Source organism: Pithys albifrons, chromosome 4 (assembly GCF_047495875.1).
Source record: "Pithys albifrons albifrons isolate INPA30051 chromosome 4, PitAlb_v1, whole genome shotgun sequence".
Taxonomy (NCBI): domain Eukaryota; kingdom Metazoa; phylum Chordata; class Aves; order Passeriformes; family Thamnophilidae; genus Pithys; species Pithys albifrons.
In genome coordinates, this window is record NC_092461.1 from 12,522,928 (window position 1) to 12,534,680 (window position 11,753).

At 57.2% G+C, this 11,753-nt stretch overlaps 1 protein-coding gene across 7 annotated transcripts in view; it reads right to left on the reverse strand.

Moving 5' to 3' along the window:
* The window catches only part of NFATC1 (nuclear factor of activated T cells 1), a 111,891-nt gene extending 103,244 nt beyond the window's left edge, over window positions 1-8,647 (reverse strand). For 6 of the 7 annotated variants that reach the window (XM_071553488.1, XM_071553486.1, XM_071553484.1 and 3 more), the window contains exon 1: window positions 8,189-8,647. In XM_071553488.1, the coding sequence (XP_071409589.1) occupies window positions 8,189-8,321 (133 nt within the window). In that variant the 5' untranslated portion in view covers window positions 8,322-8,647. Of the gene's footprint in view, window positions 1-4,050; window positions 4,326-8,188 lie in introns of those variants that run through there. The other variant, XM_071553483.1, reaches the window with a different exon arrangement.
* Window positions 8,648-11,753: the final 3,106 nt, after the last annotated feature.

The following is an 11,753-nucleotide window of genomic DNA, read 5'->3' on the forward strand; positions in this document are numbered from 1 at the left end:
CTGAAATTGCTGGTTATTGCACACACCGCACATGCTGCCAGCAGTGTGCTCTGGGCCAGCACTCTAACCATTTAACAGCTCCGGGTGTATAAAAACAAGAGCAGAGTTGCACAGCCACATCATGGTCTTCTGCCGATGGCCTCCCTGATCCAACACAGCAGAACAACCTGCCCTTTGCATGCCTCTGCCCCTGCTGCACTACAGGGATCACACTCTCAAAGCTGGTCTACAAGAGATCATCCCTGCCTCGCCTCACTGTCCTCCTGCTGTAGTGATTCCTTCAGTTCTGCTTCCCCCATCCCACGGATGCATACGTGACTCTTTCCGTCACCTAGAGATATTGGTGGGCCACAAATGGGGAGATGGGCAGCCCTCAACCACTGATAACATATTCTTGGTGCTCTGAGCAGTGGTGGGATGAGGAATCAATCTCCCTGTTCTTTCTGATACACAGAGACTCTGTGTCATCAGCACATGTGATCCAGGTGCCCTAATGCCAGTACCTCTTACTTTACTGGGAAAAGCCAGCAAAGCCTTTCTATCAGTGACAGTGGCTGCTGAACTTTGAGTCTGGCTAATGTTGTTGCACAGGCTCATCTGAGCAGTCTGGAAATGCAAACAGCTCCAGCTTCAAGCTATGCTTGCACTGCATCAGTCTTCCCTGAGGTTTACTATGGCAGCAGCACCACTCTCCTACAGGACAAGGGGAAACTCTACATCCCCAGGTGGCCGCAGCCAGTACACATAGGAAACCTGTCCCTTTCCCTTCCAGGAGGCGTTTCCTTGGGAGTCACCCTTGCCCCCTTCCCTAGGGAGATATGGAAAAGCTGTGTTGATTACTGCAGCTGCTACTCCCAAGGCAACCCACTCCTGGAAGTGCTGCAAATAAATGCAAATGAGCCTCCAAGCTGGTAACCAGTTCAGCCAGCTATTCTTTTTCTCTTGTATATCAAGTCATCCCTCTCTGGTGTCATCCTCCTGCGATCCTGTGCTCACCTTTCTTGCTGGCAACAACTCCAAGGCAAATGGTACTTAGGAAAAATTAATGTGCTGTGGCAACTTCACAGGAACTCTGTCACGTTCCAGCTGATCTATGTCATGGCAGGTAACAGTCAGGAACAATGAGCAACACCACCTTTTGAACTCACTCTCTAGTCCACCTTCAGAGACCAACCATTTGCTGAGGAAGGGTCATTAAATTACGCCACACTGTGCCACAAATAAAACTGGATTATTCAAAACATGCTGCAGCTTCATGCTCTATTCAAACAACCAGGCAGGTAGGAAATACAGAGAAAGAAGCAACACTCAGCAAGACAATCCAACTGCAGTGGTAATAGCAAGGTATAGATCTATCTGGGAGATCAGAATCCTCTCCTTCCAAAATCAGTCCCCTTTTGTTGCTGCACTGCTGCACCGCTGCACTGCTCAGTGTTACAACAAACACTATCACTTCTCTTTCACTTTTTATGGGGAAAAAAAAAACCTGAAGTGGTACAACAGTGGTAAGACCAATCCTGTTTTAGAAATTAGCTCAGAGAAAGAGTCTGCTCAGAGCAGTACCTTCAAGGCAGCTTCAACCCCTTCACTGTTTCCTCTACCTCCAGAGGAAGTTAACATCTATGGCACCACACTGCTGCTGGGACACTGGCTAGGCTCTTCTTCCATATACCCTGCCACAACCTTCTGCTCTGGCATCTAGGTGGATGGCACTGGTGACATGGTATAGCTCGGAACCTCTTCCAGCTGGTCCCCACCACACAGACAGACAGCCTAGGCAAAGACCAAGGGCTCAGCAGGCTGTACAAACTCGGCTGGCTTCGCCTCTGTGGATTACAAAACCAGTGCCTTTAGATTTTGTATTTAAAATACATAGATAAACAAATAAAATAACAGGGATAATTATTGTGGAACCCAAGCAGTTTACTTAAAATCTAATGCATGACTATGGTGAACTTCAAACACTGCAGAACAGCAATATATAAGCTCAACTGAACCTTTGGAATCCAGTTCAAAAAGAATTAATTAAAAGACAGGCTCAAATGGACAAACAACAAGTTCCCTAATTCACACGGCAAAGAATAGCCACTTTTAAAACTTTTTTTTCAAGTCAACTTTTAAAGAGCCAAGAAAAATAACATGCCATACAACTCACACAATAATACTCAAAACCGAAAGATGCATGACCCAAAGCTCTCCAAACATATTTAGGTATCTTAAAATTACCAGCAGCATGTAAAAAGTATGTCCACCAAATAAAAACGCCCAAAAGCCAGAACAGGACCAAGTCCTTGGTTTGTGAGCTAAAAACCGCCAGCTACAACTTCTGAAAAAGTCCATTCTTCTACAAAACTTCCATATTTTCAAAATTCATTAAATGCACATCTATATTCCGCATTTATAACACACTGAGGTTTTCCTCACCAGGGTGAATTACTCAGAAATAAAATGCTGCATCACATAATGTAGCTGTGGAGAACAGTTTGACAGTCCTGATGTGCACAAAATGTAGGTAATGCTTTAACATGGTGTCACTGCCACAACTACGACTGATAGAGGCCCCCAGGACCAGTGCACTGACTACCAGGACACTTTGGATAGTGTATTTTAATATCCCATTATCCAATAGACCAGTGGAGATTTGCAACAGTTCTGTTCCAACAAATCCACACTTATGTCTAACTAGGACAAGAAATTAGACGTCTTAATTTGTGAGCACGCCTCCACATATTACATTGCACTTGGTAGCAGTATAAAAAAATCTTTTTTTTTCTCTAGTTAATTTCACAGCACAAAGGTTCTATTCCTTTCTGTCATTTATGGGCTGATCCTGCAAGGCACTGGACACCACCGGTTTTTATTTTCATTGCTTAAATAGGGATGCTGAACACCTGCAGCTCAAAGAGGCTTCAGAGAAGATGAGGATTGTTTTACACTTCTAAAGATTAAACTCCATCTAGGTCTTTGTTTAAATTCATGCTTTTAAAATTGCCTAATGGATTTAGGTACTTTTCTCACCAGGACTTTGACACATAATTTGCTTAGGCCCCTCCACGTCAGACACTTAGATGTCTAATTACTAGGACACTCCTCTGATAAACTTTGTGTGAAACTCCTAAAAACTGCCATTTTCTAAAAACTAGACACTCATAACAACTATTTGGACACTGATAACGTGTTGGGCATTTGGGGAGCACTGGGAACGTGCAAACGTGTTCACCTGCATCCTGCCAGGCTGCGATAGGCAGGCAACCCGCTTCAATTTATAGCCAAGACGCAGCCCTACTGTGAGGCAGCAGTAAGTCATCTACTGAGAGAGCTTTTTACAGTTACTTGCTACCACCGCGGACACTGCAAGTCAACCATGTACTAAGAAGAGGCAACTTCCTCTCTCTGCCAATCCCAGGCTTGTTCACCTCATTTCTACGTCAAGTATTGTTGAAAGTCATAAAAACCGGCAGCCAGACAGAGGCACCACAGTTGGGAACAGTTGAGACCCGTGACACATTCACGCCCGTTATTTTTATTTGCAGATGACCTTCAAGCTAAACCCTGAGCCCAACTCTGGCTCATGGGGGGATGAGGAAGGGGGCTGAAGCGTTTTGAACCGGCCCATCTCTGCTCAAGACCCCAGAACCCCACGTCCTCAGCCTGGCCGGTCCCGCGCTGCGGGCAGGCGGGGACAGCCGTCCAAGTGGCCAACGCGGGGGTGTGAAGCGCTCAAACACCATCAAAGATCTTAAAACTCGACTCTCCAGGTCGTCTCCTCCTGCAGGTTCGTCCGGCTGCAGCAAGGACCTCGCGAGGGGAGCGCCGACCTCCTGGGCAGCACCCGCTCCCGGCGGCCGCGGCCCCGATCGCTGCTTCCCGGCGCGGCGGAGGCAACAAGCGCCGCCCGGGGCCGGGCCGACCTGTCCGGGTGGGACTGCCGGCTCCCCGCGGGAAGGGCTACCCTTTCCCCTCCCGAAGTGGGCAGCGCAGGGATGGCTTCCCGCAGCATCCCGCCGCCAGCACCCCCGGAGGTACCCCGGCCGCCCCGCCGCAACCCACCTCCGCCCTCATCGCTGTGCTTGAACTCGAAGAGGAAATCGAAGTCAAACTCCTGCTCGGTCTCCACGCCCGTCATGGCTCCCGCCGCGACCCCCGCCACGCTCCGGCACCCAGGCAGAGGCGATGGCGCAACGCCGGCCCGCCCCGTCGTGCTCGCCCCGTCGCGCCCGACACCTGCTGCCGGCGGGCCGGGCTGTGCGGAGCCCCGACACGGCGTGGGACGGGCGCCGCTGCTGAACTCCGTAACGTGAGCCCGGCCCCGACGGGCGGCCTGTGTCGCTGCCGCCGCCTCGGATCCGCCCTCTCGCCCGCTGTTGATGTTTCCGGGTCGATGGAAACAACCGCGGTGCCCGGCCCCCCCGCGGGATCTCTGCCCCAGCAGCACAGTCCGTGCACCGCGGGCAGCCCCCGCCCCGCCCGGGGGACCTCGAGACCACCGAGGGCTCGCTGAGCCCCCGAGGGCGGGCTGGGGAGCCCGGGGACAGGCGAGCAGCGGGACTTCACCTGCTCCCGATCGGCAGTAACAGGGCGGGACAGGAGCGGGTCCTTCCACGCTCGGCAAGGGGGCAATGGGGTGGGGGCGGGGGACGGCTGCTCAGCCCACTCACGGGAACACCGACGTGTCCCCTTTTCACTGAAGGCTGCCAAATTTTCTTCCCTGGGTTCCCACTACGCCGCGTCTGCGAGCCAGGAGGCTCCGCTTTCATTTATTTATTATTTATTTCATTTAGTCGCAGCACCCACTAGTGCCAGCTGCTATAAAAAGAGCAGCAAAGCGGGACTCTGAACGCTGCCGGTCGCCTCTGTTGCGCCAGGGAGGGAGGGAAAGGTCCCCGGGCAGCCGCCGCACACCGAGGGAGTGAATGCCTGCAAAGGGCTCCGGTGACGGTGCGAGGCGGCGGGGCCTGCCGCCCTTCCCGCTCGTAAGGGACAAAAATTAACCAGCGAAAAAGTAAATTAAGACATATTTTCTGTTTGGAAGTGCACTTCGGTCAGATTACACCGGCCCGTCCGAAGGTCCACGCTAGGCATAGGTGCGCCCGCTCGAGAAGGTCAGCTCAGCTGCGCTCCTCAGTTCCCGGAGCTTCAGGCCGGGTTTTAAAAGGAACAGTTTTTTAAAGCAGTTATGAAAATGGTATTCCCTTTTGAACTCAGAGAATAGCATTTTCCAGGCTTACAACTGAAATCTCCGTTTCAAAGCGCCAGGAAAATAATTTTTTTCCATCTGAGTACATTATGCTTTTTCCCCTCCTCGCCGGGACTAGCCGCGCTGCTGGCTGGGCTCTCGCAGGAGCCCAGCTGGGCTTTGCCCCGCAGGGGGAAGGGTCTGCTCAGGGGCGGCAGTGAGGCAGCCTCCGTGGGGCTACCCTCGTTGCTCGCAGCCCCGTAAGTGCCGGGGCGGAGTCACACGAGTATTCTAAAAGCCTACGCGGCAGCGGAACCCCTCCGCTTGCGTCTGCCAGCTTGGCGGGACCGTGCTGGCCCCAGGATGCGGAGCAGGCCGGGGGCGGCCCGCCCTAGCCGGGAAGCAGAGCCACACCGCAGGGACGAGCGTCCCATTTCACCCGCGCACGTCCTGCAAGCCTTCGCCCCGACATGGGGGATGGCCGCGCCTCTCATCCCCTGCCCAGGGCCTACAGGCGGGACAGCCGCCTCACCCCGGGCCCCAGGCTCCCGATTTCACCCATGTCATCCCCTGCCGCCGCTACACGCCGGATGTCCATCTCCTGGGGCGCCCCAGTAGGAAGGCGAGGAGAAAGAAGCTCCCAAGCTGTTCTCGATCCTTTGCCTCTCCCACATGTAGTACCTGCAAGATGGGTGAGTTGTCCCATACTATTTATGGACACCTTGATTTGTTGGTGCCATAAATATCAGTGCTGTCAAAGAAATACTTCGATTGGCACCCTTCCTTGGTGAAACAGGAAAGACGTGCTACAGAAAGGTTAAGAACCGAAGTGATGCCACATGTGGGGACGGAATAACAGTGGTGCTCCAGTTCATAATGGTTTAAACCAGTGCCATTAAACTGGGGAGAGAGAAATAAGCAGGGGGCACGAGGGCGATGCGCCCCAGCGAGGCCATTCCCGTGCCAAAAGGCGCCCTTGCACGACGCATGGACCGAACCTGTAGCTCAGCAGCTGCCCACTCAACGTCTCCATGGACTTAAGAGGAATTGTTCCAACTCCACAATGCAAGTTCGACGAGGGACACAGCAGACGGGCTGCTCCAGATGCAGCCCCCCAGCTTGAAGGAGAATTTAACTTGTCCCCACGGCCGTTAAACCTGGTATAACCACTGTCATTCTTAGAGGTAAAGGACTCTACACCTCGCTACCACTCAAACAAAAAAACCCGAGGTCCTCCCACTAGGGCTGTTTGCGAGTTTCTTCCCAGACTTAGCAAGAAATAAAGCACTTTCTTTGATTGTCATAGTTTGGCAATCAAGTGGCACCTTAATTTGCAGGCAGCGATCCTGACGGGCAGGGCTCCCCTACGTGCTTCCTGCACTGGGTCACGCTTTCTGTCTGGACTCATTTTCTTAGTTCCTTACAAAATACATCAACGGGGAAGAGAACTATCGATGAGGGTTGGCACATTTCACCACAGGCATCAGAAATGCCACAGTTATGAAGAGGGGGGATTTTTTTTCCTTTATGAGAGGTCGCAGAACACTTTTTGTGTCCGCTGCCTCTGGGTGTAATTTTTACAAGTAGGTATATTCAGTGCCCTTGGAGCCCAGAGAACTGGAAACGCCGTGTGTGCAGCCCGCGGATGTCCGTGCGTGGGACAGGCACGCCAGGCACTGCTACTAAATCCACCGTAATTAACTTCCATCCCAAAAAGCACTCCATACTCCACAAGCGAAGCTACAGTTACAGCCGCGCTTGTAGCTTTCGCACTGGCAGAGTGTTGCCAAGTAGAAATGAACAGCTGTGCAATTAATTAACAATTAATTAATTAATAATCCCGAGCGCCCTTCCATCTTCCCGGAGACAAGTCCCCGGGGAATGGAGTCACGTTGTCCGAGGTTGCAGAATAAACACGGCGGACATGGACGGCTTTCGCTCCGCATCTTCACAACTTTCTTTTCCCGGGAGGCGCGGACTCGCTGCACCAGCAGCAGAAGCGGCGGCACCACTGAATAGGGAGGAAACTTAGGAGCCGGGGAGCAGGCGGGAGAGGGGGAAAGAGGGGAACACGGCTGAAGGCAGCCACTCAGCCCGCAGCGGGGAGCCGCGAACTGCCCCGCACCTGCCGCGGCGCGGAGGAGATGCCCGGCGGGGATGCCTGAGGTGTCCCGCTGCCGAGGGAGGCGAAAGGCGCCGTAGGGAACTGTGAGGTGCGAAAGTTTAGCCGGTAGGCAGAGCGGTGCTGGGTAACGATGCTCCGCGAGTAGAACAATGTCCCGATTCGCAGAGGGGAGGCTGAAGCCGGTCCCAGCTCTAGCCGGACTCTGCCCCTGTCAGGGCCAACTTCAGCCCCAAGTTGCAGCGCACTTCCCGAGCCCCGCGCCCACCATTTTTTCCTCTAGAAACTTTGCCGCTGCGTTTTCAGGGCACTTTTCTTTGCAGGGGCACTGAAAGAAGACGCGATAGAGAGCAGGGATAGAGGGGCAAGCGCTCTCCCAGAGCTATGCCGAGGGCGCGGATTATGAGAGGCAGCGGAGCCCCGCAGCCGGACACGGTGCGATCGCCTGTCTCGGTGTGCGGGAGCGCTGTTACGGCGCCTGGCACTGCCCGCGGGACTCGCTGTTTCAGGATACTACTTCGTTTTCCCGGGAGCGTGGAATGGCTGCAATGACCTCCCCCAAAATCAAAGTCGGGGCTGGGGAGGAAATCCTCGAGCCGCCTCGAAGCGTATCCCGCTGACCGGAATCCCAGGCGTCTCGCGGCCCCGCCGGGCCATAAGCGGGAGCGGGCCCGGGCCCAGGGCCGGCGAGAGCAGCGGCGCGGCCGCGGCGGCGCCGTGCGAGAGGCGAAGGAGACACCTATTGGCAAGCGTCCTCCGCCGAACCTCCGGGCCGCCGCAGGGAAACACCGGGGGACACCGCCGCCCGCCACCCTCCGCCCCCCGCCCCCCGCAGCGCAGCCTGTTACCTTCCTCCGCCGCCCTCCGCGCCCCGCAGCGCAGCCTGTTACCTTCCTCCGCCGCCTTCATGGTGCTGCCGAGCGGGCAGGCGCCGTCCTGCGGGGCCGCCGCCGGCCTCTCTCTCCCCCTGGATGGGTCCCGCGACGGCGGCGCGGCTGCGGCCGGCGGGGCAGCGCTTGGCATCCACCCGGCGGAGCGGCGGAGCCCGGCACTGTGCCCTGGGCCACTGCCGGCCCCTCGTCGTCTGTCCTGCCTTGTCCCGCGCCCCCCGCCCGCCTTCACGACCCGGTGACCGGGGCCGCGCCACCCCCGGAGTGGTAGCCGCGCCCGCGGAGGCACAGGAGCTCGCCGCCGCCGCCCCCTCGGGGCCGGGGCATGGAGAGGAGGGCGGGTGTGCGTTGGGACTTCGGAGGCACTGCCCGCGCTGCGGCGGCGGGACGGGGCGGCGGACGCTGCCGCCCGCCGGGAGCCGCAGGCGGGGGACGGGGGCAGTGAGTTTGCGGAGCGGGGAAGTCTCGCTCTGACGCAGGGCTGCGCGCCCGACACCGCCTTTTTAAAGCTGGAAAACACCCCCCCACACCCCCACCGCCTCCCCCCCCTTTCCGCTCCCGGCCCCTCTCCCCGCCCCGGCCCCGTGATGTCAGCCGGGCTCCGGCCCCGCCGCCGGCGGCCGGCCAGCGGGAGGCGGGCACCGGCGGGCACCGACGGGCCCCGGCCGTCCGCCCGCCCGCCCCTCCACGGGGAACGGCGGCCGCCCAGCCCCAGCCCTGCCGCCGGCGCCCGCGGGGTCCCCTTAGCCGGGTGCCCTCCTGCGGGGGAACGGGCGGCGCGGCGGGGTCGCAAAGTGAAGGTGGGGAGAGAGGCGAGACCGGGGAGCGAAGGTGGCAGGCAGGGAGAGGGGAAAGAAAAAAAAAAGACAAAAAGTAAGGCAGCCTCGCATGCTGAAATCATTATGTAAAAAATCGCAGGCTTCCCCCGCTGTGGAAATTTGGAAAAGAACATCAACTGGCAGGCGAGAGAAAGGAAAATCCCATTTTGCTAAATTACTAACAGACCCGGCGGACTCGATTTCAGTCGCTCCAGATCTATTATTATTTTATTTATTATTATTCTGTAAATATCTCAGCAACACAGTTGTGTCTCATCACTTCGTAGCGGGGGGAAGGAGAGATTTCCATCCCTCCTCCTCCTATCTTCGGGATGTCCCGTCTGGGCCCCCGACGTGGCCGTGGCACACTGGCCCAGGCAGGAGTCTCCTGGACGAGAGCTGCTTCAGGGGCCGCGCCGCCCCTGCTGCTGCTGCTGCTTCCAGCCGCGCTCCCCTCGGCCCTTGCTCCCAGTTTATCCTCCCTCTGTCCCCACAGCTGGCAGAAGGGGACCGTACTTTCCTGTTGAAATTGGACGGCGGCGTGAGGGGAGTTGGGGTGGTTTTGAGCATATCTGGTGCGTGAAGAAGAACAAAAAAACCCTCATAAATCTAGTGCCTGACACCTATGTGTGGTTGGAAATAAACCCAATATAAACGAAATGCTGTCAGCTCCTGGGGAACAGGAGCCCGCGGCCGGTTATTCGGGGCGAGCTGCTCCACCAAACCGTGTTGGAAGACGATGCTCGCCAAAGAGCGCGCCGGGTCAGGAGCACAGCACCCCCTGCGAATCCCGCCGTCCCGTCGGGTGAGGAATAGCCAAAACAAACCCAAAAAGACAACGCTTTTCTTTCAAGGAAAACTGAACGGGAAAACAGAAGGGGAAAGCCCTCAGCCCCGTAACAGCATCGTCCCAAACCTTCCACTTCCCCTCGGGCACCCGGGACGGGTGGCCGGGACGCGGCGCAGGCGGAGCGGAGGAGAGGAGCGGCCCTGGGGGCGCCGCCAGGGTCACCGGGGGCGGGGCGGTCGCAGCACCCCACCCCCCCACAGCCCCCCCCGCTCCCGACGGGGCGTTGCTCGGGGGGCCCGTGTGCCCCGGCGGCTGCGGGAGCTGCCCGGAGCGGGTCCCCGGACGCGGGGAGATTCCAGCATCTTCCCGGGAGGCCAGGGCGGGGGCGGGTGGGAGCCGCACTGCTCTCGGCGGCACTCTCCTTTCCTGCCCCTCCCCCGCCCCCCCTCGGCCCCGCTCCCCACCGAAATGACGGAATCCCCCGTCTGTTTCCTCCTGTTTAATGCCGTTGCCCGGACCACCGTGGCTCCGCTCCAAGGCCCCATCAGCCGGCGCGGGCATCCGGCGGCGACGGCGCAGCGCGGGCCCCGCTGCCGCCCCCCGACCCCTGCCCCGGCCCCACCACCCCGCTCCCCTCTCGGCCGCGGCACCGCCGCCCTCAGCGCCCCGCGGGGCCGCCCCGGCGCCGCCCCGCCTCCGCCCTCCGCTCCCCTTCCCTCTGCCCTGCGCCTCCCTCCCTCCTCTCCAAGTTTGTTTACAGCCGCTACTAGGAGAGACTGTTACACGGAGCTTATTTTGGGAGCGGGTGATGACTAACGAAGTTAAAAGGAGCTTAGTACAGAAAACAACCTTATTTTTAGACGGCTGTTGTTTCATTGTAGCAAACGCGCCCCAGCCGTTTCTAAAAGCCGCGTCCCGGGTGCCAGGTCCCTTCTGGTGCTGCCACCGAGGATCGCCCACCGGCTGGCCCCTGCCCTGTTTGCTTTGCTTCCCTACATCTCCTGCCTAAACCCTGCTCGTAACTGCTGCGGCCACTGTTGGCCTTCATTAATTTGGACTTTATGACATTTTCTTTAAATAGAAGAAAAAACGAGGGGAAAAAGGATTTTTAAAAAAAGTCTTAGGAGTATTTGGAGCAATTTACAGTGGTCTCCAGCGCTGGGTTAGCTGGGATCGGTATCTGCATCCCCCTTACCTTTTGGAGCAGGGCTGGTGCTTCTGTAGGGCTTCTTCGCCCTCCAGGGAAGGTAAGTCTCCACGTTTAGCTTCATACCAAGCAGCCCCCTGGGCTGCAGCATGACGGTGCTGCCCACTACAGCCCGTATGTGGCAGAGTTTGGCAGAGTAGACATCAGGGAGATGTGGCTGCTGCTGCTGCCTGACCCCCCCTCACCCTTCTCCCGGCATGGGAATCACTGAATGACAGTGAGTGCACCAAGACCAGACACGGGGTTCCCACTGTCAAAGGCTAGTCCCTCGCTGACTAGTCCTAATCCCTCGTGAGTAAATCACAGTAGAGCCGGTGGGACCTCAGCAGGCTCTGGTCTGCTGGATACACAGGACTGTGCAGATGTGCACCCCACCAAGAAAACATTCCTTGTCACCAGTGCTGTGAAAGGTCATGTCTCACCCCACGTCACTGGCATGCAGCCAGTGTCCTCCAGCTTTCCATGAGAGTGCTTCTGCTGGTCTCTCTTTTCTAACAGCCCACCTCCACCGATGAGAGTCATACGGACTCCCTGGGCAGCCTCTCACTATTCATGTGTGCCACAGCAAGAAGGGCATGAGGTGATGCTTCCCTTCCCCTCCACAGAAGCAGTTGTGCTAGAAAACAAAGCTTATGCTGCACTTAGCCAGTAATTAGGTTAACTACCAGGGAGAGTTCGGCTGCCCAGCTCCACATTTCCTGCTTCGCTGAGACTGAGCATGCAGTGGCTTGTGTGGCCCAGGTCAGGCTG